At 42.8% G+C, this 25064-nt stretch overlaps 1 protein-coding gene across 1 annotated transcript in view; it reads right to left on the bottom strand.

Moving 5' to 3' along the window:
- slc4a11 (solute carrier family 4 member 11) overlaps nt 1–25064 on the bottom strand; it is a 177399-nt gene that overhangs the window by 64924 nt on the left and 87411 nt on the right. Inside the window, exon 8 of the mRNA XM_043696795.2 lies at nt 10434–10637. Coding sequence (XP_043552730.2) covers nt 10434–10637 — 204 coding nt within the window. The remainder of the gene's footprint in view (nt 1–10433; nt 10638–25064) is intronic.

Genomic DNA, 25064 nt, shown 5'->3' with positions numbered 1-25064 from the left:
ATAGTCTTAAACTTTCACCTGATGAGTTGAAATTTAAATCCTATAGCTCAATTATATTTGTTCTCCCCAATTTCAGGAAGGCACGATTTATTTTCCCCTTGTAAACTTTCCCACTGCACAGTAAAAACACACACAAACAGGACAGTTCATAGTCAACAGCAATCGAGGGGTTAACAAAGGGAAGATGGAGGTTAGTTGAAAATCAGCCAGATGCAGCAGTGTCATGGTAAAGTTGGTGTTGTGATGATACTGCTCCTTTAATAAGGTTGTGCTGTCCTTGGTGGCGGGGGGAAAGACAGACTCAAGGGGTTTAGGGCAATTTGTTTATAGCTAAAAGATACTGCCTCATGCAGAAGGCTTTCAAGTTTTAAAATAAACACTTGTTCAATGAAAGGGGAGTGGCCAATTCTCCCAGCTCAGCTTTCTCTGGTTTGGTTTGCGTTTTAAGAAGAATGTGAAAAAAAAGCTGCTGGACCCAAAGAAGCAGGTCCAGGTTGGTCCTCTCTCTCTGACTTCTCTCCTGTAAGACCCGGTGTATGATTTTATCTTTTGTGCCAAGGGGGTTTTATAGGGAGTGTTGCAAGCATTGGGAACAGCAGCATTAAGTTGGGATAATCTGTTGGGTTTTCGCAGAGGGTAAATTATTTGGTATTCGTTTCTCTTTCATTTGTGTTTCGTCCGGTAATCTTGTAAATAAATTCTGTTTCATTGAAAATTAAAGTGGTTTGACCAGCTATTTCTCCTGGAATATCCACATTACACCTGCTGAAAACAAGGAGCAAAGTTAGGGCCTGGGCTACTTTCTTTCAATGTTTTGAGGGGGTCTGGCCTGGTCCATAACAGTGCACATCTCTCTTCAATAGATCTTTCTTGTTCAAACAGTTCCTACAGTGTGGAAACAGGCCATTTGGCCCAACAAGTCCACACCAACTCTCCAAAGAGCATCCCACCAAACACACACTCCTATTCTCTCCCTGGACACTACAGGCAAATGCCCATGGCCAATCCACCTAATCTGTATACCTTTGGACTGTGGAACGAATCCGGAGCACCCAGAGGAAACCCATGCAGACACAGGGAGAACTCAACACAGACAGTTGCCCAAGGCTGCAATCGAACCCGGGTCCCTGTGAACCAGCAGTGCTGACCACCAAGCCGTCCCTGTTCTACATGTAATGGTGCATTGGGTACAGTAATGCTGACAGAGTCCAAAGCATGGTCAGTTGTAAAATCAAATCAATCTGATGTTTTTTGGTTAAAAGAAATTATGTCAAAACGAACACGGCATGCACCACAGCCATAACAGAAGATGCTGGGCAGGTTGCCATTAAAGCTGGTGTTCTGAGATATTGGAGGATAGCAGCCAAATTTAATAAACCTACTTTGTCACACTGGAGCATTCCGTGCAATTAATTACTCGGAAACGCATTAAGAATTCTCCAGGGAGAAAATAGCCATTCTGTGCCAGCAATTCCCTACAAACAGCATCGAAAACTAAGGATTAATTCATGGTATTCATTAGGCAATGAATTTTTGGCCAGCAGATTGAAGATTGTCCATTCTTCTTTTCAAGTGCCATTAAATTTTTATCCACTTGAACAAAGTCATCAGCTGAGTCAAGATTTTACAATAATACCAGTTTATGTCTTTTTTTTCCTCATCTCACTTCCCTGGCAAAAAAAAAATCAATTGTTTGCCAACTTGTCGTGGTGGGGTCTGAACTCATGTTATCCGGATTGTTTAGCCATTATCATTTCCAGTGATCTGTACAGCAAGGGTTGCAACTACACCAACACAGCACGCTATTCTGTAAGAGATGTAGGGTAATGGAGCAAGCTCTACAAGCAATATAGCTCACATTTACAAAGCAACTTCACAAGTGCAAAGATCTTTACAGCTAACATGATCACTGTTGTAAATGTAGGAAATATGGCAACAAATGTATACATAATAATCCACCACAAACAATAAATGAACAGATAATCTGTATTAGACCATAAAGATCATAGGAAATTGGAGAAGGTGACTATTCAGCCCATCAAACCTGCTCTGCCATTCAATAAAGTGATCTGATTGTGACCTTAACTATCTTCCAGTTTACACTGGTCCAGGTACTGGACCCCTTTGTGAGTCAAAAAGGAGTCTAACCGCCTAATGAGACCCTGGAGAAATTGTACTTCTTCACGTTTAAATGGAATACCGCTGTCCCCAGTTCTCAGTTCTCTAAACTGGAGAGAACATCCTCTCAGCATCTACCTTGACAAGCCCTTCAGAACCTAACAACATCACCCCCTCATTCTTCAAAATGTCCATGAGTGTTGGCCCGATCTACTCAACCTTTACTCAAAGGAGACCATCCTTATCACAGGATTCAGCCTGGTGAATCTTCTCTGAACTGCTTCCAATGCAAATACATCCCTCCTTCAGCAAGAGGCCAAAACTGTATACAATACACCTGTGACACTCTCACCTATGAACTGTACAAATGTAGCATCATCTCCCTATTTTTGTTCTCACTTGTAAAACAGATCAACATTGTACTTGCCTTCCCAATACTTGTGTGCTAATTTTGTTTTTTTGAGCTTCTTGTAGAAGGTCAACCTGAATCTTCTGTACTTTAGTATTCTGCTATCTCTCCTCACTTAAATAAAATGCTGCTTTTGTATTCTGCCATCCGAGTAGGTGACCTTGCATTATCTCACATTAAACTGCATACAAGGCCCATGCTCAAGACTAGCATTGCACAGTAAATGACAGTATAAGACACCAAATGGTGACAGAAATAGCTTTATTCAGTTATTAACAGAGCTCAAGAAAAGAATACCATGAAAAGAATTTTCAGTGCCCGTTCAAAGAAAATAAAAGGGGTTAAACTTTGGATACGGTGCAAAATACCCACCTTATATCAAAGCTGGCATGAGCACAAGATATCTGGAACCTGCTTTCAATTAGCTCTGGCATCTGGCCAGAAGAATTCTACTTTCTTTGGGGACCTGATTGATTTTATGTTGCTGTATCTCCTTTGGTCTGACCTACATAGCACACCATTTAAAAAAAATTGAGAGTGTGCTGAGTTCCTCTGAACAAACATCTCTCTTGTGATATACTTGGCCATCCATAGAACATTTGCACAGCACCTTTTCTAAAGCAATTACTTCAAGATGCACTTTCGCAACATCCAAAAGTCTTGCCAAAGTTTGTTTTCTTTTCTTCTTTAATATTAACAAGGTCACAATCCTCTTCAAACATCCACACATCTGGGACACAGCACACAGTCAAACAACAAGATAATCCACAATCTATATAAATGCTGCGACTGCAAGGGCAATGAGTCCAAAGGCAGGTCACTCACCTCCCGACTCCACAACTCCTGCCCCTCAACAATGTGTTAGCATACTCTCCACTCTCCTGGGTGGATGCAATCTCCATTTAAAAACAAAGGTGTTCAACACTGATCTGGGACAAAGCAGCCTGCTCAATTGCACTCCTTCTAAAAGCTTCAGAACATTTGGAATACTGCGTTCAATTCTGGTCTCCCTGCGATAGGAAAGATGTTGTGAAACTTTAAAGGGTTCAGAAAAGATTTACAAGGATGTTGCCAGCATTGGAGGGGTTTGAGCTATAGGCACAGGCTGAATAGACCGGGGCTGCTTTCCCTGGAGGGTCAGAGGCTGAGGGGTGACCTTACAGAAGTTTATAAAATCATGAAGGGCCTGAATAACGTGAATAGTTGAGGTCTTTTCCCAGGGTAGGGAAGTCCAAAACTAAAGGGCATAGGTGCAAGGTGAGCGGATAAAGGTTTAAAAAGGGATCTAAGGAGCAAATTTTTCCACACAAGGATGGTGCGTATATGGAATGAGCTGCCAGAGAAATTGGAGGAGCCTGGTACAATTATAGCATTTAAAAAAGCATCTGGAGGTGTACATTATTAGGAAGGGTTTAAGAGGGAGATGGGCCAAATACTAGCAAATGGGACTAGATTAATTTAGGCTATCTGGACAAGTTGGTCTAAAGGATCGGTTTCCATGCTGTACACCCCTTTAGGGCTCTATGACACTAATTCACCTTACAAAACGTGCAGTGCAACAGCAATGATGCACTGTAAAAACTCACCAAAGGTTCCTTCCACCATTTAGGAGGACAAGGGCAGCTGGTACATGGGAACATCCAACTCATTTTTTTTTTTAAAAGTCACAGAAGGCTGGAGGAGAGCAAATGTTGTTCCCTTGTTAAAGAAGGGGAGTAGAGACAACCCTGGTAATTATAGACCAGGCAGCCTTACTTTGATTGTGGTTAAAGTGTTGGAAATTTTTATAAAAAGATAGGATTTATAATCATCTAGTAAAGGAATAAATTGATAGTCAACATGGCTTTTTGAAAGGTAGGTCGTACCTCACTAACCTTATAGAGTTCCTTCAAAAGGTGACCAAACAAGTGGATGAAGATAAAGCAGTTGATGTGGTGTGTATGGATTTCAGTAAAGTGTTTGATAAGGTTCCCCACAGTAGGCTATTGCACAAAATACAGAGGCATGGGACAAGGGTGATTTAGCGGTTTGGATCAGAAATTGCTAGCTGAAAGAAGACAGAGGGTGGTGGTTGATGGGAAATATTCATTCTGGAGTTCAGTTGCTAGTGGTGTACCGCAAGGATCTGTTTTGGGGCCACTGCTGCTTGTCACTTTTATAAATTACCTGGTTGAGGACATAGAAGGATGGGTTAGTTAATTTGCGGATGACACTAAGGTTGGTGGAGTTGTGGATAGTGCTGAATAATGTTGCAGGTTACAGAAGGACATGGATAAGCTGCAGAGCTGGGCTGAGTTTAATGCGAACAAGTGTGAGGTGATTCACTTCGGAAGGAGAAACAGGAATGCAAAGTACTGGGCTAATGGTAATATTCTTGGTAACGTAGATGAGCAGAGAGATCTTGGTGTTCATGTAAATAGATCCCTGAAAGTTGCCACCCAGGTTGATAGGTTTGTTAAGACATGTGATGTGTTAGCTTTTATTGGTAGAGGGATTGAGTTGAGTTTCGGAGCCACGAGTTCATGCTGCAGCTGTACAAAACTCTGGCACAGCAGCACTTGGAGTATTGCGTACAGTTCTGGTCGCTACATTATAGGAATTACATTGAGGTGCAGGTTCAATTGGAAGCACTAGCTTTCAGAGCACTGCTCCTTCATCAGGTGATTGGGGAGTATAAGATCATAGGACACAGAATTTATACCAAAAGTTTACAGTGTGATGCAACTGAAATTATATATTGAAAAAGATCTGGATTGTTTGTTAAGTCTCTCATCTTTTGGAATGACCATGTTGGTTTCACTTCTTTCATACGTAAATCCCAGAACTTTATAAAAAAAAATTACATTCTCAAGTGAACTTTAACAATAGGTGCCATGTCATCTCAGGTAATGCATTGAAGGTGCACTTGTGTGATTTTTAGCATTATAGGTTGGATGTGGAAGATTTGGAAAGGGTGCAGACGAGCTTTATTAAGATGTTGCCTAGTATGGAGGGAAGGTCTTATGAGGAAAGACTGAGGGATTTGAGGCTGTTTTCATTAGAGGGAAGAAGGTTGAGAGGTGACTTAATTGAGACACAAGATAATCAGAGGGTTGGATAGGGTGGACAGTGAGAGCCTTTTTCCTCAGATGGTGATGGCTAGCATGACAGCCATAGCTTTAAATTGAGGGACAATAGATATAGGACAGATGTCAGAGGTAGTTTCTTTACTCAGTAGTCAGGGTGTGGAACGCACTGCCTTCAACTGTAGTAGACTCACCAACTTTAAGGGCATTTAAATCGTAATTGGATAGACGTATGGATGAAAATGGAATGGTGTAGGATAGATAGCCTTCAGATGGGTTCCATAGGTTGGCGCAACATCGAAGGCCAAAGAGCCTAAACTGCGCTGTAATGTTGTGTGTTCTATGACATGGACATCACTGGCCAGGCCAGTATTTGTTGTGAAGAACATACAGAAATCATACTTAATACATCAGACAGAATGTAAGAAGTATGCAGTCTGAAGGGTCACTGGACCCAAAACGTTAACTGTTATTTCTCTCCAAAGATGCTGCGATAACTGCAGAGATTTTTCCAGAAATTTGTGTTTTTGATACTATATTTGATGCCTGTCTGTAATTGCCCAGAGGGCAGTTAAGAGTCAACCACTATGGGTCTGGAGTAATATATAGGCCAGACTGAATATGGACAGCAGTTTACTTCCTGAAAGATGGGTTTTTCCACCAATTGACAACGATTTGATGGTCATCATTAGACTTTTATTTCCAGATTTTTGTTACTGAATTCAAACCCTACAACACCATGGTGAAATCTGGACCAAGGTCCCCAGAACATTACCTAGGTCTCTAGATTAATAGTCAACTGATAATACAATTAAGTCATCACCTCCCCTGACTAGGAACCAGATCATTTGTGGGCAGCACGGTGGCTAGCATGCTGCCTCACAGCGCCAGAGACCCAGGTTCAATTCCCACTTCAGGCGACTGACTGTAGAGTTTGCACATTCTCCCAGTGTCTGCGGGGGTTTCCTTCGGGTGCTCCGGTTTCCTCCCACAGTCCAAAAATGTGCAGGTCAGGTCAATTGGCCATGCTAAATTGCCCGTAGTGTTAGGTAAGGGGTAAATGTAGGGGTATGGGTGGGTTGCGCTTCGGCGGGGCGGTGTGGACTTGTTGGGTTGAAGGGCTGGTTTCCACACTGTGAGTAATCTAATTTAATCTAATCTAATTCCTTCATTGGTATTGGTTCAAATCCTTCCATATAGCACCATACGTATACCACACATTGACTGCAATGGGTTAAGATGGTAGCTCAACACAAACTTCTGTATGACAATCAAGGATGAGCAAAAGCTAGCCTCACCCACAACCCGCGGAAGGATTTTTTTTTTAAATCCAAGAGGAAACCAATGTAAAAAAAACCTCCGCTTGACTTCTTCAAAATGGGAGAATGAAACCATACTGATATAGATTCAGGAATGATGCCATTGAGTCTGTGTCAACTCTTTAGACTGAGCTTCCCATCAGTTTTCATCCACCTACTCTTCCCCAATTAACCCTGAACATATTTTCCCTTTAGATATTGTGCACAGTTTTAGCCTCCTTATTTAAGGAAAGATGTTCTGGTATCGAGCAAGCTCAAAAGATTTACCAGACTGATTCCAGAGAACGGCATGTAGAGAGGCTTGACTGATTAGGACTATAGTTACTAGAGTTAAACCGAATGAGAGAGAACCTCAGAAAACTACAAGATTCCTACAGGACTAAGACATTTGGACATGTATGAGAATAGGAAAGGTTTAGAGGGATACGAGCCAAATGCTGGCAAATGGAACTGGATCAGTTTAGGAAACCTGGTTGAAACTAGTTAGAACAAAGGGCCCGTTTCCATGTTGCATAACTCAATGACCCTGACTAGACAGGGTTAACACAGGAAGGCTGTTCCCAATGACAAGAGTGTCCAAAATCAGGGGTCACAGTCTCAATTACAAGATAGCTCATTAAGGACTGAGATTACAAGAATTTTGCTTCATCATAGGGGGACGAAGTAACATAACAGTAATGTCAGTGGGCTAGTAATCCAGTTAAATATTTAAAGGGAGTGGAGGCTTTGGAGAGGGTGTAGAAGAGGTTAACTAGGTTGTGACCTGGGATTGGAGAGTATTATCTGTAAGGAGAGCTTGGATAAACTTGGATTGTTTTCACTAGAACGTCAGAAGTTGAGGGGAGACCGATTAACAGGATATAAAATGATGAGAGGCATGGACAGGGTAAATAGTGGGAGTCTTTTTTGCAGGATGGAAATGTCAGATACTAGTGGGCATAGCTTTACGATGAGAGGGAGAACATTTAAAAGGAGACGCACGAGGAAATGTTTCTTTTTAACATAGAGGGTGATTGGTGCTTGGAATGCACTGCCAGTTTAGAATGGCATCATGACATGGAGGGCCAATGGTCCTGTTCCTATGCTGTACTGCTCTATGTTCTGAAAAGTGCAAGCCCTAATTTTAACACGATGCCCCTATTTCTGGGCTCACTCAGAAGAGGACATGTATATCCACCCTGTCAAGAACATGAGTCGTCTTATAAATGTCAATCAAATCAACCCTGGCTCTTCTGAACCTCAATGTAAACAAGTCTCCTTCACAACATACTTTCCTAACTGTCTTTGTGTGGTCTGCAAATCTAGCCACCATGCCTTCTTCACTCACCACATTTAAATTTTTTTGGAAGCACTAGCTTTCAGAGCGCTGCTCCTTCACCAAGCGGTTATGGAACACAAGATCGTAAGACACAGAATTTACAGCAAAAGTCTCCAGTGTGATGCAACTGAAATTATATATTGGAAAAGGTATTTTCTTTGAAAAGGGACCAAACCATATTCACTCGAGGCGTTTCATTTAAGAATAAGCTATCTACATGCTTTCAGATGTGTCAAAGTTCTGGTGGTGGTGAAGAGATTAAAGAGTGGAGGAAAAGATGGTAAAGGAGACAGAGTGCGCGAATGAGCGAGAATAACCCAAATAGTGCTAGCCAGGATTGTCAATAAAAATTGAACAGGTAAAAACAATGACTGCATTTGCTGGAAACCAGATTTTGGATTAGTGGTGCTGGAAGAGCACAGCAGTTCAGACAGCATCCGAGGAGCAGCAAAATCGACGTTTCGGGCAAAAGCCCTTCATCAGGAATAAAGGCAGTGAGCCTGAAGCGTGGAGAGATAAGCTAGAGGAGGGCGAGGGTGGGGAGAAAGTAGCACAGAGTACAATAGGTGAGTGGGGGAGGGGATGAAGGTGATAGGTCAGGGAGGAGGGTGGAGTGGATAGGTGGAAAAGGAGATAGGCAGATAGGACAAGTCATGGGGACAGTGCTGAGCTGGAAGTTTGGAACTAGGGTGAGGTGGGGGAAGGGGAAATGAGGAAACTGTTGAAGTCCACATTGATGCCCTGGGATTGAAGTGTTCCGAGGCGGAAGATGAGGCATTCTTCCTCCAGGCATCTGGTGGTGAGAGAGCAGCAATGAAGGAGGCCCAGGACCTCCATGTCCTCGGCAGAGTGGGAGGGGGAGTTGAAATGTTGGGCCATGGGGCGGTGTGGTTGATTGGTGCGGGTGTCCGGGAAGGTCTCCGCAATTTCCCTTTTCACGTGGTTAAAGATGCCCTCCAACACATCTTGTCCACATCCCGCACCTCCACCCTCAGACCCCACCCCTCCAACCGTAACAAGGACAGAACGCCCCTGGTGCTCACCTTCCACCCTACCAACCTTCGCATAAACCAAATCATCCGCCGACATTTCCACCACCTCCAAAAAGACCCCACCACCACGGATATATTTCCCTCCCCACCCCTTTCCGCCTTCCGCAAAGACTGTTCCCTCCGTGGTCAGGTCCATTCTCCCCTACAACCCACCCTCCCCTGCCACCACAGGAACTGCAAAACCTCCGCCCACACCTCCTCCCTAACCTCCATCCAAAGGCCCTAAAGGAGCCTTCCACATCCAAAGTTTTACCTGCACATCCACTAATATCCTTTATTGTATCCGTTGCTCCCTCTACATTGGGGAGACTGGACGCCTCCTAGCAGAGCACTTTAGGGAACATCTCCGGGACACCTGCACCAATCAACCAGACCGCCCTGTGGCCCAACATTTCAACTCCCCCTCCCACTCTGCCGAGGACATGGAGGTCCTGAGCCTCCTTCACCACTGCTCCCTCACCACCAGACGCTGGAGGAAGAACGCCTCATCTTCGCCTCGGAACACTTCAACCCCAGGGCATCAATGTGGACTTCAACAGTTTCCTCATTTCCCCTTCCCCCACCTCATCCTAGTTTCAAACTTCCAGCTCAGCATTGTCCCCATGATCTGACCTATCTGCCTGTCTCCTTTTCCACCTATCCACTCCACCCTCCTCCCTGACCTATCACCTTCATCTCCTCCCCCACTCACCTATTGTACTCTATGCTGCTTTCTCTCCACCCCTACCCTCCTCTAGCTTATCTCTCCACGCTTCAGGCTCTCTGCCTTTATTCCTGAAGAAGGGCTTTTTCCCGAAACGTCGATTTTGCTGCTCTTCGGATGCTACCTGAACTGCTGTGCTCTTCCAGCACCACTAAAGTAAAAATTGAACAGACATGTTTGGTCAGAGGCTTAAAGTCCATAACTTTCTATCTCACCACCCCAAACAATAAGACATTTATGTCACCTTTAAAATAAACACAGTTCCCAAAAGCAAATATAGTTTTTTAAAAAAAAACCCCAATTATTCATCTCCCAGGTTGATTTGCAATGGTGCCCAAGAAATGAAACTTTTATTTGATTCACGACAAACTGGGAAGGAGAGTAGGGGGCATTGGGGAAAAGACTGGTAGAGTGCCAAGTCTAGTTGACAGGAGTACAAACTCTGGTACCTGTGGGGACTTTTTTTCCTCCATCTTGGCATGGTCTTTGCTGGCAGGTTCCCTGTGGATTACAGTCAGCAGATGCCGTTGAAGAATTAGGGTCTCTTTGAACTCCTCCTTCGTTTTGGCTTCCAAGAGTTTCTGGCGGAAGTTCATGTCGGCGAACATTGTGGCAAAGGTTCTTCCAACCTCAATGGCAGTTTTTGTACTTTTCTGCAAATGAGGGAGAATGAAAACAATACATGAAGAAAGGCATAAGGCCGAAACGTCAATTCTCCTGCTGGTCGGATGCTGCCTGACCTACTGTGCTTTTCCAGCATCACACTCTTCGACTCTAAACGCCAGGAAGCATGAATAAGATGCAATAAAAGGGAGCATCCAAAGAGCTCAAAATATTTGCACACCAGTAACTTATTTATCCCACAACTCCCCACCTGAAGCCATGTACCATTCAATAAGATCATGGCTTATGTATTACTTAACTCCACATTATATCTTTGGTTGGAAAAGGTACATCCGCCTCGGAACACTTCAACCCCAGGACATCAATGTGGACTTCAACAGTTTCCTCATTTCCCCCACCTCACCCTAGTTCCAAACTTCCAGCTCAGCACTGTCCCCATGACTTGTCCTATCTGCCTATCTTCTTTTCCACCTATCCACTCCACCCTCCTCCCTGACCTATCACCTTCATCCCCTCCCCCACTCACCTTTTGTACTCTATGCTACTTTCTCCCCACCCCCACCCTCCTCTAGCTTATCTCTCCACCCTTCAGGCGCTCTGCCTTTATTCCCGATGAAGGGCTTTTGCCCGAAACGTCGATTTTGCTGCTCCTCGGATGCTGCCTGAACTGCTGTGCTCTTCCAGCACCACTAATCCAAAAACATAAGGGAATGTATAATGTTAAAATAGTTAGCTCAGTTTTCAAACTCACTACAGATATAGAATAAATTGGCACCAGTCAATGAAGAAATTTCAAGCTTTTCCAGAGCAGCTAAAGATGATGATAAGTCCTGTAGGGGGCAACACTGTGATAGAGATCGAGGGATATCACATCAAATACATTCAATTCCCACACAGTGAAATAAAGAAATTTGCAGCAAAGATGACTTCGCGATCCATTGTGCCTGTACTTTTGACTAAAGACAATTTACCCTCCCTCCTCCAGAGTCTTTTATTAATTTTGTTGGATGAAAACAGACCCAGATTGTCTTCCATCCAGCTTAATTATCATTGCACCATGTGACAACGGAGTTACTGAAAAATTGTGTGGATTCATTTACCAATTAGTCTGCAAAAGAAGTAGACGCGAGTTGAGAAAACCTAAAAATCAAATTTCAGAGATCACCTGATCCTTGGAAAATACTTAATTTCAAAACATTGATATTGTCCCCTATCTTAGCTCTTTGTTGCAAAAGCATATTAGCTTTTCCACTTTTTCTCCAAATGGTAATACTCGAACTAAATTCTCTCAACGTAGATTCAACCATTGCAAGTGGTCAGCACACAACCTTTAAATTTTGAAAACATTTGTTATGTGTCCACTCTAAACCTTGTGTATTCTGTAATCATCATGTCAACATCTCAACACCTTCCTAGCGTAAGGAGAGATTTCAACACCCAGACAGCCCATAGACCACAAAACAGGGATTGGCATCAGGCCATTATAAACGTGAAGGGAAGTTAGAGTTCAACAAGGAACACAGAGTATTTTAATAGAATCTGTCACAATTCTGTTCTTTTTACAAGGTTACAATGCTTTTTAATGTCACCCCCACCCGCCCACCAGCCCCCCCGAGAGGGGGTAATTGGACGGGCTCCAACTAGACTGAATTTGAAAGGTTTATTGGGGCCCTTTTTATTTACCCCTAACAGATAACGTCTCAAGCCTAGAGCTTTAATATCTTTTTTTAAAAAAAACTGTATAATCGCCTTCATTTCGATTAGAGTTTTTGATTCAGTTCAGCAGCAATGTGTGTGATGAAAGGTGGCTGGGGCAAGTTCAGCCAGTTTCTTTTTGCCTCTCTCTCTCTGAGCCTGTCAGTCCTGGTTTGTTTCATTTTTACTCTGTGCTAAGGGATGTGTTTACTGGGACTGTGACAAGTATTTTCAGAACAGCATCATTAAGTCGGGATAACCTGTCAGGTTTTGGATAGGATAAATTATCCAGTATTCTATTTTCTGTTCTGTGTGTTTCATTCTGTAATTTTATAGATGCATTCCGTTTGTTTAAAACTTGGCAATCAGACCATCTAATTCACTCCGGGAATATCCACTATACACTTCCCTAAAACGGGTAGCAAAGTTACGGTCTGGACTACCTGCTTAAAAATGTTTTGAGGGGGTAGGCCTGGCTCATAACAAATTACACCTGTCATTTATGCCTGGTTGAAAATGTCCTTTGTGTGTCTGATCCTTCTGCGCAGGGGCTGCTTGCACATATTGTATTGTATAAAGACACACTTTCCACCAGAGATGGACCATTCAACTATTCCCAGTGCTTTGTTCACTGCCTTCCCTCATTTTTACCACATGCTCCTGGACGTTTTGCTGCCACTGCCCCAATTACCGAGTTCAGTGGCCTCCCTCAGCATCGCCATCTGCTGATGACGGTTCTCACACAATTCAAATAGCCCAATGAATTCTTCCTGCATTGGGACGTCAAGAGATGTTCCTAATATGGGCCCAACAACACTTCTATAATTTCTGCAGATGCTGGAATCTGTACTAAAAAACAGGAAAAAAAAACATGCTGAAGATCACAGCAGGTCAGGCAGCATTCATGGAGAGAAAGCAAGCTAATGTTTTGAGCCCAGATGACTCTTCACGAGAGCTCTGATCTCCAGCATTTTTTTGGTTTCCCTTTATAAATTCCAGACTGCAACAACTCAACAAGGTTCCTTTAGATTGTACCTTCCAAACCCATGACCACTTCCAACGAGAAGAACGAAGGTAGCACATACATTAGGAACACAGGATCCATTTACACATGACATCTAGCAAGTTTAGCATAATCTTTGCGCTTGCAGGGTGGGGAAATTTAAGCATCTTCTGTTAGAATAAAAACACAAATCATCGTATCTCTCATCACATGCAAACCATTCAGTTCCTTCAGCCTGTCCGACAATTTATTAGGTCAGGCTGATCTGTACCACAACTTCATTTAAACCACCCTCACTCAATTGTCCTCAAAATCCTCAACTAGCAAGAAAAACTATTCATCTCAAATATTAACATTTCAATTTGACCTATTACACACAATAACCATATACCCAACATATCCCATCTCTTTGCATCAGAGTAACAAAACAATATTACTTATAATAGGTTTTTGAGCAGCCTCCTATATCCCCATTGAAATAAAAGAACCAAATTTCACACCCTCAAGATGGGAAATACAGATTCTGTGGTTTGGCCATAAAGCAAAGCAGCAGAATTAGGCCATTTGGCCCATCAAGTCTGCTCTGCTATTTGATCATGGTGTCCCACAACAGGGGAGGGAATGGCCAAGTAGTATTAGTGTAAGACTGCTAATCCGGAAACTCCCCTAAATGTTCTGGGCACCTGGGTTCAAATCCTGCCGATGAGGTTAAAAAAAGAATTCACACAACATTCAGTAATGGTCCAACAGGTTTATTTGAAAGTACAAACTTTTGGAGCGCTGCTCCTTCGTCAGGTAGCTAGTGGGGCAGGATCCTAGGACACAGAATTCATAGTAAAAGATCAAAGTGTCATACAACTGATACAATGTACTGAACTAACCTAGATTGCTGTTAAGTCTTTAATCACTTGAATGGGGAAGCAGGTTTCAATTAATTAATATATAAATCCCCAAATATTTTTTCCAAGTCCAAAGTTGGGATACTGACAGACTCTAACTTCACACCTTTAATGCATCGTCTGAACAGAGATGTGACTTTTTTTAAATTATAAAGCTTTAAGTTATCTCGCAAATGTGACTTGAAAGAAGTTCTGGGATTTAATCAATCAAACCTGCATCCCCATTAAAACTGATTAAAGACTTAACAGCAATCTAGGTTTGTTCAATATATTGCATCACTTGTATGACACTTTGATCTTTTACTATACATTCTGTGTCCTATGATCCTGCCCCACTAGCTACCTATGGACACTATAACTGTGTCCACCCATGTTTGACACTGGCACCTCCACATCATAGCAGATGCTGGAATTTGAATTCAGTTAAAAAAAACCTGTAAATCAAGAATCTAATAATGACCATGAATCCATTGTCAATTGTTGGAAAAACCCATTTAGCTCACTAAATATCCTTTAGGGAAAGATACATCATCCTCATCTAGCCTGGTCTACACCGGACTCCAGACCCACAGCAACGTGATTGACTCTTATCTACCCTCTGGACAATTAGGGACAGGCAGTAAATGCTGGCCTAGCCATAGATGCTCACAACCCATGAATAAATGAGAAATAAAATTCTCAATTCTATTATCTTGCCTTCTCACCTTAATCCTTCATCCCCTTACTAATCAAGACACTAATTAAATACACCCACTGACTTAGCCTCCACAGCAGACTGTGGCAATGCATTCCACAGATTCACAACCCTCTGGCCGAAGAAATTCATTGTCATTTCAGTTTGAAAGCGTCGTCCCTTCACTCTGAAGCTGTACCCTCAGGGCCTAGTTTCTCCTAAGAGAGGAAACATCTTCTCCATGTCCACTCTGTCCAGGTCTCTCAGTATTCTGTAAATTTTAAGTGAGATTCCCTCCTCATCCTTCTAAAACTCCAATGATTACAGACAGAATCTGCCATTGCGGGTTTTGATATTCCAAATGTATTTTTTTTTAAAATGCTTTAGCAAACATCTACTTAAGCAGTAGAACACCCAATTACCAGTCGGTCGCAAACTGGAGCACCACCATGCAAATACCATTTGGTGCAAAGCATAGATTACACACGTTTCGATACAATTGCTGTCAAGGATCCAAAAAAAAAAAATTGGCAGTAATTGGTTGAGAGAGAAAGGCTCGGCCAACTTTCTAACCTGCAAAATATTCCAACTCTTGGGGGCCAATATTCAAACCACCTGCAGCATCAATCCACCGATTTTACAATGATTTTTCTCAAGCATATGAGAGGACAGGCAAGTCATAATGCATGTTGACAAGCATTATTCCTGCTCATCTGAGGCAGTGCAAGAAAACATTTTCTTGACAGAAGGAAAGGGAAACTGAGAAATATAGAGTCATAGAATTGTACAGCTTGGAAACAGACCCTTTGGTCCAACTCATGCCAACCAGATATCCTAAATAAATCTGGTTCCATTTGCCAGCATTTGACACACATCCCTCCAAACCCTTCCTATTCATATACCCATCCAGATGCCTTTTAAAATGTTGTAATTGCACCAACCTCAACCACCTCCTCTGTTAGTTCATTCCATACATGCACCACCCTCCACATAAAAATGTTGCCCCTTTGATCCCTTTTAAATCATTCCCTCTCATCTTAAACCCACCACCTCTAGTTTTGGACTCCCCTACCCTGGGGAAAAGAGCTTGGCTATTCACCTTTTCAGACCCATCATGATATTATACAACCTCTATATGGTCACCCCTCAGCCTCCAATGCTCCAGGCAAAATAGCCCCAGCCCGTTCAGCCTCTTCCTACAGCTCAAATCCTCCAACCCCTGGCAAAATCCTCATAAATCTTTTCTGAACCCTTTCAAGCTTTACAACATCTTTCACTTTGGGTCTTGTTTTCAGTAGGATTCCTGTAATTGGGAACCACCTAACTATTCTAGTCCTTTGTATTGATATTTCACACACAAGAGAGATAACAGTTTGAGCTGGGTGCTCGCTCTTAAGTAAATGGTTTGGATTATTACTTATAAACAGATCCCAAAGTCAGGTTTGACCACATACTGAACTTAAGGCTCTTAGATTTTGCCATAGAGCGCCAATGTATGTGCTTAACCTTCTGAACATATTCAGTAGGAAAGGTTGTTAAGTGTAACATTAAAATCTGTTATGATAATGGTAAGTATGCACCATGAAATGCTCAAATTATCAAAACTTCCATCATCAGGTCATTATACCTGAAACCGTTCAAGGGCTAAAGTTTTCTTTTCAAACACAAGGAAGAAACATTCTAAAAGATACCTGCAGTTGGGGCACTTTGATCTGCTGGGGTGCTCATTGTTATTAGTAACTGCCAGCAGTGCGAAGTGGTGAAGGATGGCCACATGAAGCCTCAGCAGATAAGGCTCAAATTACTAGAAAGGTTTATGATACAGCTACGCCAATGGAAGACGACCGGTGTATCTAAGAGATACCAGGCTAAGTTATATGGTTGTTAACAGTAGAGATAAGATCAATAGACTAGAACAACAAACAACAAAATATTAGTTAGCATGGCTTTGAGAGGGGCAGGTTATGCCTCAAAAGTCTTGTTGAATTCTTTGAGAATGTGACAAAACACATTGATGAAGGTAGACCAGTAGATGGTGTACATGGATGTTAGCAAGGCGTTTGATAAGGTTCCCCATGGTAGGCTTATTCAGAAAGTAAGGAGGCATGGGCTACAGGGAAATTTGGCTGCCTGGATACAGAATTGGCGGGCCCATAGAAGACAAGATGGATGGCAAGTATTCAGCCTGGAGCTTGGTGACCAAAGGTGTTCTGGGACCTCCGCTCTTGGTAATTTTTTAAATAAATGACTCGGATGAGGAAGTGGAAGGATGGGTTAGTATGTTTGCTGATGACACAAAGGTTGGTGGAGTTGTGGATAGTGTCGAGGGCTACTGTGGGTTGCAACGGGTCATTGACAGGATGCAGAGCTGGGCTGAGAGCTGGCAGATGGAGCTCAACTTGGAAAAGTCTGAAGTGATTCATTTTGGAAGGTCAAACTTTAACGCAGATCACAGGGTTAAAGGCAGGATTTTTGGTAGTAGGGAGGAACAAAGGATCTTGGGCTCCACGTCCATAAATCCCTCAAAAGTTGCCACCCAAGTTGACAGGGGTGTTAAGAAGGTGTACGGCTTTCATTAGTGGGGGATTGAGTTTAAGAGCCGCAAGGTTATGCTACAGCTCTATACAGCCCTGGTTAGCCCACATTTGGAATATTGTGTTCAGTTCTAGACATTTCATTACAGGAAGGATGTGGAATTGAATTGAATGGAGTTGAATTTATTGTCACATGTACTGAGGCACAGTGAAAAGCTTTGTCTTGCGAGCAATACAGGCAGATCAGAGTTAAACAGCGGCAAAAACCAAAACATAGGCTAAGAGCTAGAGTCCATTCAGTACTCTAACAACAGTAGGGTAGAAACTGCTCTGAAACCAGCTGGTGCATGTGTTCAGACTTCAGTACCTTCTCCCCGATGGTAGAGATTATAGAAAAACATTGCCAGAGTGGGATGGATCTTTGAGAATGCTGGCGACCTTTCCTTGACAGCGGGCCTGGTAGATGGATTCTGTAGATGGGAGGTTGGCCTTTGTGATTGTCCAGGCCGAGTTCACCACTCTCTGCAACGGTCTCCGATCTTGAATGGTACAGTTTCCATACCAGGTAGTGATACATCCAGACAGAATGCTCTCGATGGCGTACCTATAAAAGTTGGCAAGGGTATTCGCCATCATGCCAAACTTAAATCAGCTGCCTGAGGAAGAAGAGACATTGTTGGGCCTTTGTAACCAGTGCGTCCACATGAAGAGTCCAAGAAAGCCTGTTGTGATGACCACTCCCAGGAGCTTGACATTCTCCACTCGTTCCACCTCAGTGCTGTTAATGTGTAGGGGGGCATGAGTAACATCCTGCTGAAAGTCAATAATGAGGTCATTGGTTTTGCTGGCATTGAGAGCTAGGTTGTTCTCAGTGCACCATTTTTCCAGGTCTTCCACCTCCCACCTGTAGTCTGTTTTGTCGCCATCTGAGATTCGACCGACTATGGTGGTGTCATCAGCGAACTTGTAAATGGCATTAGTCTGGTATTTGGTGATGTAGTCATGGGTATACAGTGAGTACAGTAGGGGGCTGAGTTCACACCCCTGGGGTGCTCCAGTGTTGAGTAATAGTGAGGATGAAATATTGTTCCCAATCTTCACTGATTGTGGCCTGTGGGTCAGGACACTGGGGAGCCAGTTGCAGAGAGTGGGACTTCGTCAGAGATGACTAAGTTTAGTATATCAGTCTCGAGGGGATAATATTGTTGAAGGCTGAACCGTAGTCAATGAGTAGGATTCTTACATAGCTGTTCTTGAAGCAAGATGTTCTTGTGAGGAGTGAAGGGCAAGTGATATGGCATCTGATGTGGATCTGTTAGTCTGATAGGCAAATTGGAGTGGGGAGGCTGGAGTTGATTAATGTCTGAACTAGCCTTTCAAGGCACTTCATAACCACCAAGGTTAGGGTCACTGGGCGGTAGTCATCGAGACATGCTGCATGAGCCTTCTTAGGCACAGGGATGATGTTGGCCCTCTTGAAACAAGCAGGGACAGAGTGAGGGTGTCCGAGAAGACCTCTGCCAGTTGATCTGCGTATGCTCTGAGTGCTCCGTCTGGTCCCATCACTTTCCTTGGATTCACACAAAGGAAAACTGATCTGACTCCTGATGCAGTGACTGTTGGGATAGGTTCATCAGAATTTGTCGGAATACCTTGTGGAAGCTTTAGAGAGTGTGCAGAAGAAATTTACCTGGAGGGCATGTCTTGTGAAGAACAGTTGAGGGAGATAGGACTTTACTCATCGGAGAGAAGGAGGATGACAGGTGACTTGATAGAGGGGTACAAGATGAGAAGCATAGAGAGTAAATAGTCAGAGCCATTTCTGCCCTGAAAACAAAATGTCTGTCAAGAGGTGGCATCATTTAAAAGTGATTGGAGGAAGGTTTGGGGAGATGTCAGAGGTCAGTTCTTTACACAGAGTAGTGGATGTGTGGAATGCACTGCCAGCAGTGACTGTAGACTCAGATATATTAGGGACGATTAGATAAGATTCCCTACAGTATGGAAACAGGCCATTTGGCCCAACAAGTCAACACCGAACCTCCGAAGAGTAACCCACCTAGACCCATTCCCCTATCCTATATTTCCCTCTGACTAATGCACCTAACATTATGGGCAATTTAGCATGGCCAATTCACCTGACCGGCACATCTTTGGATTATGGGAGGAAACCAGAGCATCTGGAGGAAACCCACGCAGATATTGGGAGAATGTGAAAACTCCATACAGACAGTCGCCCCAGCCAGAAATGAACCCGGGTCCCTGGCGCTGAGAGGCAGCAGTGCTAACCACTGAGCCACCGTGCCGTCCACATAAGTGACTCTTGGATAGGATGACAGTAAATAGGTTAGTATGATCTTAGAGTAGGATTAAAGGTCGGTACAACATCAAGGGCCGAAGGGCCTGTATTGTGCTGCACTGTTCTATGTTCTAGAACTGAATTGACCAGCTCCTCCCAGAAACAGGTCATTTATACCCTGCTATACGAAGACAGCATGAAAACATTTAGACCAACAGTCTTATACAGTAAACATATGTGGAATAAACAAAACCATCCGCACTGAAATTACCATCTAATTTTAAAAGCAGTCAACTGAGTCAGCATTAAGAAATATATATCTCCCATTGTACATTCACACGCTTTCACATTTTGTTTTATTCAGTAATGGGAGGAGGACATCATTGACTAGGCTAGCATTAAATTGGCCATCCCTAATTACCCAGAGGACAGTTAGACTCAACTGGATCGCTGTGAGCCTAGAGTCCTGGACAGGCTAAACCAGGTTAGGATGACAGTTTTCTTCTCCAAATGGACATTAGTGAACCACATGGGTTTTCACCCCAGTAATCGACAAGGGATTCATGGTCACGAATAAACTCTAATTCCAGCTTTTTTTAAAAAAAACTGGATTCAATTTCCACCATTTGCCATAGTGGGAGTTGAACCATGTCCCCAGAACATTAGCTGAGTCCATGGATTAATCTAGTGATAATACCACTCGGCCATCACCTCCTCTTAAATTGGGTGAAGGGGAAGCTCAGCTATCCTGTTAATGAGCTTGGAAAGAAAGTGAACCTAGATTAGGAATACATACTGAACTGCTTTTCACCAGCGGAGCAAAAAAAAAGGAAAATAGATTTGTATGCAAAGACTGGAAGACCATCTCCCTGCTCTCACATCTCCTCTAAATACAGCATCTGATGAAAATACAAATTGAGAAAACAACCATTTGCCAAGAACTGAAAAGGATTCAGATTCCACTACTGCGGAAGATACAAGTCCGTCATTAAACAACTGGGGTCTCAGATTATGAATATATCAGTTCAAGGACTTGAACCACACAACTCCTATTATCCTCTTCTGTACCAGGCACATTCCATTTTAAACTTATTACCCGCTTTTGTGCGCGTGCTCGATGTCACACTTTGGGTGTTTTCCCCCTTGAGCTTAATATGGAATGAAACAGATTTTTCTTTCATTCAAATAAACCTTGGTGATTGATCCTTCATTTTCCAGAAAATTACAAAACATAATCATGGCAACAACAGATGGCAAATCATGGCAAAAAAAAAACAATTCCAGTCACCTTCAGTTTCCACATATTAGCAAGATATGAACTTATTTTGGAGTGTACTCAAAATAGGAAAAGGTCTCCACTCCCGTGCTCTTCAACACAATCCATAAAGATACCCCTTCAATGATCACCAGCTCTTGAAATGAAAAAGTCGTGATTCTATTCTCACTTAATGAGCCAGTGCAGAAACCAATAATTAAAGACTAAATCAGATAAGAAAAGACAAATATGATCAGTTTCCAACTGGAAGGTGGCACTATGGGAGGTAAATGCTACTGTAACGGGTCAGCAATGATCAAATTGTATAGACTGAATGGGCTCTCCTTAAATCAAGTCAAAAATATCTGATTTGACAGTCCTTGCTACTTTTCACAACAGTACAGAAATGATTTACACTGACCTTCTTGTTGCTTTAGGCAGGAGATAAAATTTGCATAGTTACAGGGGGTTGAGCAGGGACATGAATCAATGGCAGCGTTTTTAAAAAGGCCCAGTGTATACATGATGAACCCAATGGCCTCGATAGCTGGAAGGTTCTGTGACTGTAGAGTTGGACTGTGCCACAAGTGCTGACTTCAGTAATAATTGCAATGGTCCAACTGAGAATCACATGGTTTTGATCCAGAAAGGTGCAATAAGATGCAAGTTGAAATGCAACATTGATTGCATGTTATAAAAAGGATTGTATGGGGAAAGAAAAAGTAACATTTTGGACCTGTTGGCCCCAATTATAAGTTGCTACACTGTTTGTCTTACTTAATACAATGCAGATTTACATTAAATGTGATTCCATGATTGGATTATTCAACAAATGCTGTCCAACGTGTACCAGGAATACACTAACAACCACTTTAACTTGATCAGTTGGAACTGCAATATAGCTCAGATATGCCAGCTATAAATCTACATTTATTTTCATTTATATAGGGACTGGTCCTCTGAAGGATAAAAACCAATATTCGGGGTATTGTGCTTTTTTGAAATGTTTCAAAATTCATTTTGAAGGATGTGACCAACATTATTACTCTAGCTGACCTTGAGAAAATGGTGGTGAGCTAAAAAAAAAACACAACAGAAAAAAAAAGTGTCAATATTTTGTGATGGATTCTCCACAGAATCACCTCAACCAAATTCCACGTGCGAAGAAGCCAGGACCATTTTGTCCTGCTCCCTTTGATATCTACCATGTTTGAATCAGTCCTGATGACTGCAAAACAAAATTCTTCAAAAGCATGTTCTGTATGACCCAAGCAACTGTGCAGACTGACACTTTTTGTAATGCTGAACCTTCACTTGGAGTCGATGAGCTGCAATGTTAAAACAATATCTGGTCTGCAGAGACAAGTTTCTGTGCTGTACGTCTGTACGACTCTACACAATTCGACCTCGCCAAATCCTGTTCAGAACTTAATGCAGTTTCTAATCATTGTTATTTTGCATGCTCAATTTCAAATAACACGTTACACTTTCTTTCAAAACAAAAAAGGTATGGAAGGGTTAATGAAAAACTGAACATTTTTCAGGTATCAAGGCAACCACTGTTAATTGAGGAGGTTGGAAAGTCAAAATCTTTTTGACTGACCACAGTCGCATTCTAAAAGCTCTAGCTCAGTGCCAGTTCTGTCCCATCTTGTTCACATCTCTCCCAGCCAGAAGCAACACCGACAAAGTAAGGCCAGCCAGAACATGAGGTCAGTTGCTGGAATGTTTTAGTTTAATAAAAGCAATAAAAAGTGATCTTCCAGAGGCAAGCTTTAGTGAGTTTGACAGAATCATTTCAGAAGTTGTCAGAAACTGTTTGAAGCCCAGGCGATGGATGCCAGGAGACCTGAGCAATTTGAACATGGTTCAAAGGGGAAGGAGAATCGGTGCTATGTGCCCAGCGGCATATTCCAGGCTGGAATCTTTGCACAACCCCTGCAAGTACTCCAAGTCGAGTCTTTACACACAGTGTGCTCTATCACCAACAGCTTCAAAACATTCAAGCTCTTGGGGTGGGGCCAAGTTATTTGGTACAACTGAGGACACGTTGCATTTCTGTGGCAACTTGTGTGTCTCAGTCCTTTAGGTAAGTTGTTCTTGTCCTCTTAGGTGGATGCAATAAAAGACCTGGCAGTGTTCTCTCCCAGTGTCCTGGTCAACATCCCCCATTAACATCAACAAGGAAGGGAAATAATCCAGTAATTAGCACATTACTGTTTGAGGTCATTTTTCACATACAAATTAATTGCCATATTTCCTGCTACCCCTTGATAGGAATTAGCAGCTAAAAACGTGCGGCTGGTGTGCAAGAGGGAAGTGCTTTGACTTCCTGAATCACTGAGTCGATTATGGGAAAGGTGGGGCTTGTACAATTCCAAGGGGTTGCATCAGAATCCAACGTCCGTGCAGCAGGAGGGTAGGGCTGTTGCTAGTGCTGTCGATGAAACCGTGAACTAATTTGGCAGAGGGAATGTGATGTGGAGCGAAGGTAAAGTAGAGGGTGATGCTCGGACAAACACTGAAGATCCAAGTCAGTCTAGAAGGCAATGAAAATATCACATTAAGACACGAGGAAACATGGCAAGGCTGGATGGTAGTTATTCTAATTCGAGCAGTCTTGGGAGGAAGGCAGCTGAATCAAGGATATTGATTACTCCCTGGGGATGTGAAACCATTGCCACCCAGGGGACTCTGATGTGGCTAACAGCTCACTATTCCTGGATATGGAATCTTCAAGCAAGACAGATTGGGGATATGGGACTGGTGTTGCAATTCTGTACAAGTAATCAACTAATGCAATAAAGGGAATGCTCCTCGTATGAGGCCGTATGGGAGGAACTGAGAAGTGAAAAGAGGCAATCATACGATTAGAAGAATACCTGGGATAGGGCTAGGGTTACCAAAACAGAAAGGCAGATATGTCGACAAACCTCAAAAGTAATTTGGTGGTAATAACAGGAGATTTCAACTTCCCCAATATTAACTGGAAAAGGTTTGTTGGGAGAGGAATTCTTAACATATCTAGGAGAGCTTTCAAGGAGAAGGTGCTACAAGAGAGGCAATGATGTTGGACTTCATTTTGGAGTACAAAGCCAGGAGTAGTGGCTGAGTTGGTGGAAGAGCTCTCAGTGACAGTGGCCATAATTCCGTAAGATTTAGCACAGACATGGAAAAAGGGTAAGGATAGACCAGAAATAATGGCTTGGATTGGAGGGAAGGCCGGCTTTAACACAATAAGACAGGATAAGACTACAGTGCACTGGGGACAGCTGCTCATCAGAAAACCAAATCAGAGCAGCTGGGAGCGCAAGTGGAAGGAGAAAGTGGAGGGCAACACATTCCTCTTGAAAAAGGTTAAGAGTGGGATCGGCAAGTCCAGAGAACCTTGGATGTCAACAGATGTATAGCATTGTTTCAGGAAGGCAAAAAAAAGCTTTTGGCAAATACAGGGGGCTCAAAGGCTTATGAAGGGGTTTACTGGAAAACTAAATTAAGTCAGTAAAGATGGTACATGAAAGCAAATACTGGTGGGTAAAATGAATAAAAATGAAGAAGATGATAACAAAGATAGAACATAGAAAAGTACAGGACAGAACAGGCCCTTTGGCCCACGATGCTGTGCTGAGATTTAATTCTAATGTAACATATAGTAATTTAACCTACGCACCCCTCGACTCACTGCTGTCCATGTGCATGTCCAGCAGTCACTTAAATGTCCCCAATGACTCTGCTTCCACCACCACCGCTGGCAACACATTCCATGCATTCACAACTCTCTGCATAAAGAACCTACCTCTGACGTCTCCTTTATACCTTCCTCCCAATATCTTCAAACTATGACTTCTCGTATCAGTCAATCCTGTCCTGGGGAAAAGTCTCTGGCTATTGACTCTATCTATTCCTCTCATTATTTTGTACACCTTGATCAGGTCTCCTCTCTTCCTCCTTCTCTCCAGAGAGAAAAGTCCGAGTTTATTCAACCTTTCTTCATAGGACAAGTCCTCCAGTCCAGGCAGCACACTGGTAAGCCTTCTTTGCCTCCAAAGCCTCTGTATCTTTCCTATAGTAGAACGGCCAGAACTGGACACAATATTC

This window comes from Chiloscyllium plagiosum, unplaced genomic scaffold (assembly GCF_037043375.1).
Source record: "Chiloscyllium plagiosum isolate Xiang-an unplaced genomic scaffold, Cpla_swu_hap1 HiC_scaffold_1, whole genome shotgun sequence".
NCBI classification, from domain to species: Eukaryota; Metazoa; Chordata; class Chondrichthyes; order Orectolobiformes; family Hemiscylliidae; genus Chiloscyllium; species Chiloscyllium plagiosum.
This window is presented reverse-complemented; position numbering and strand designations above follow the sequence as displayed.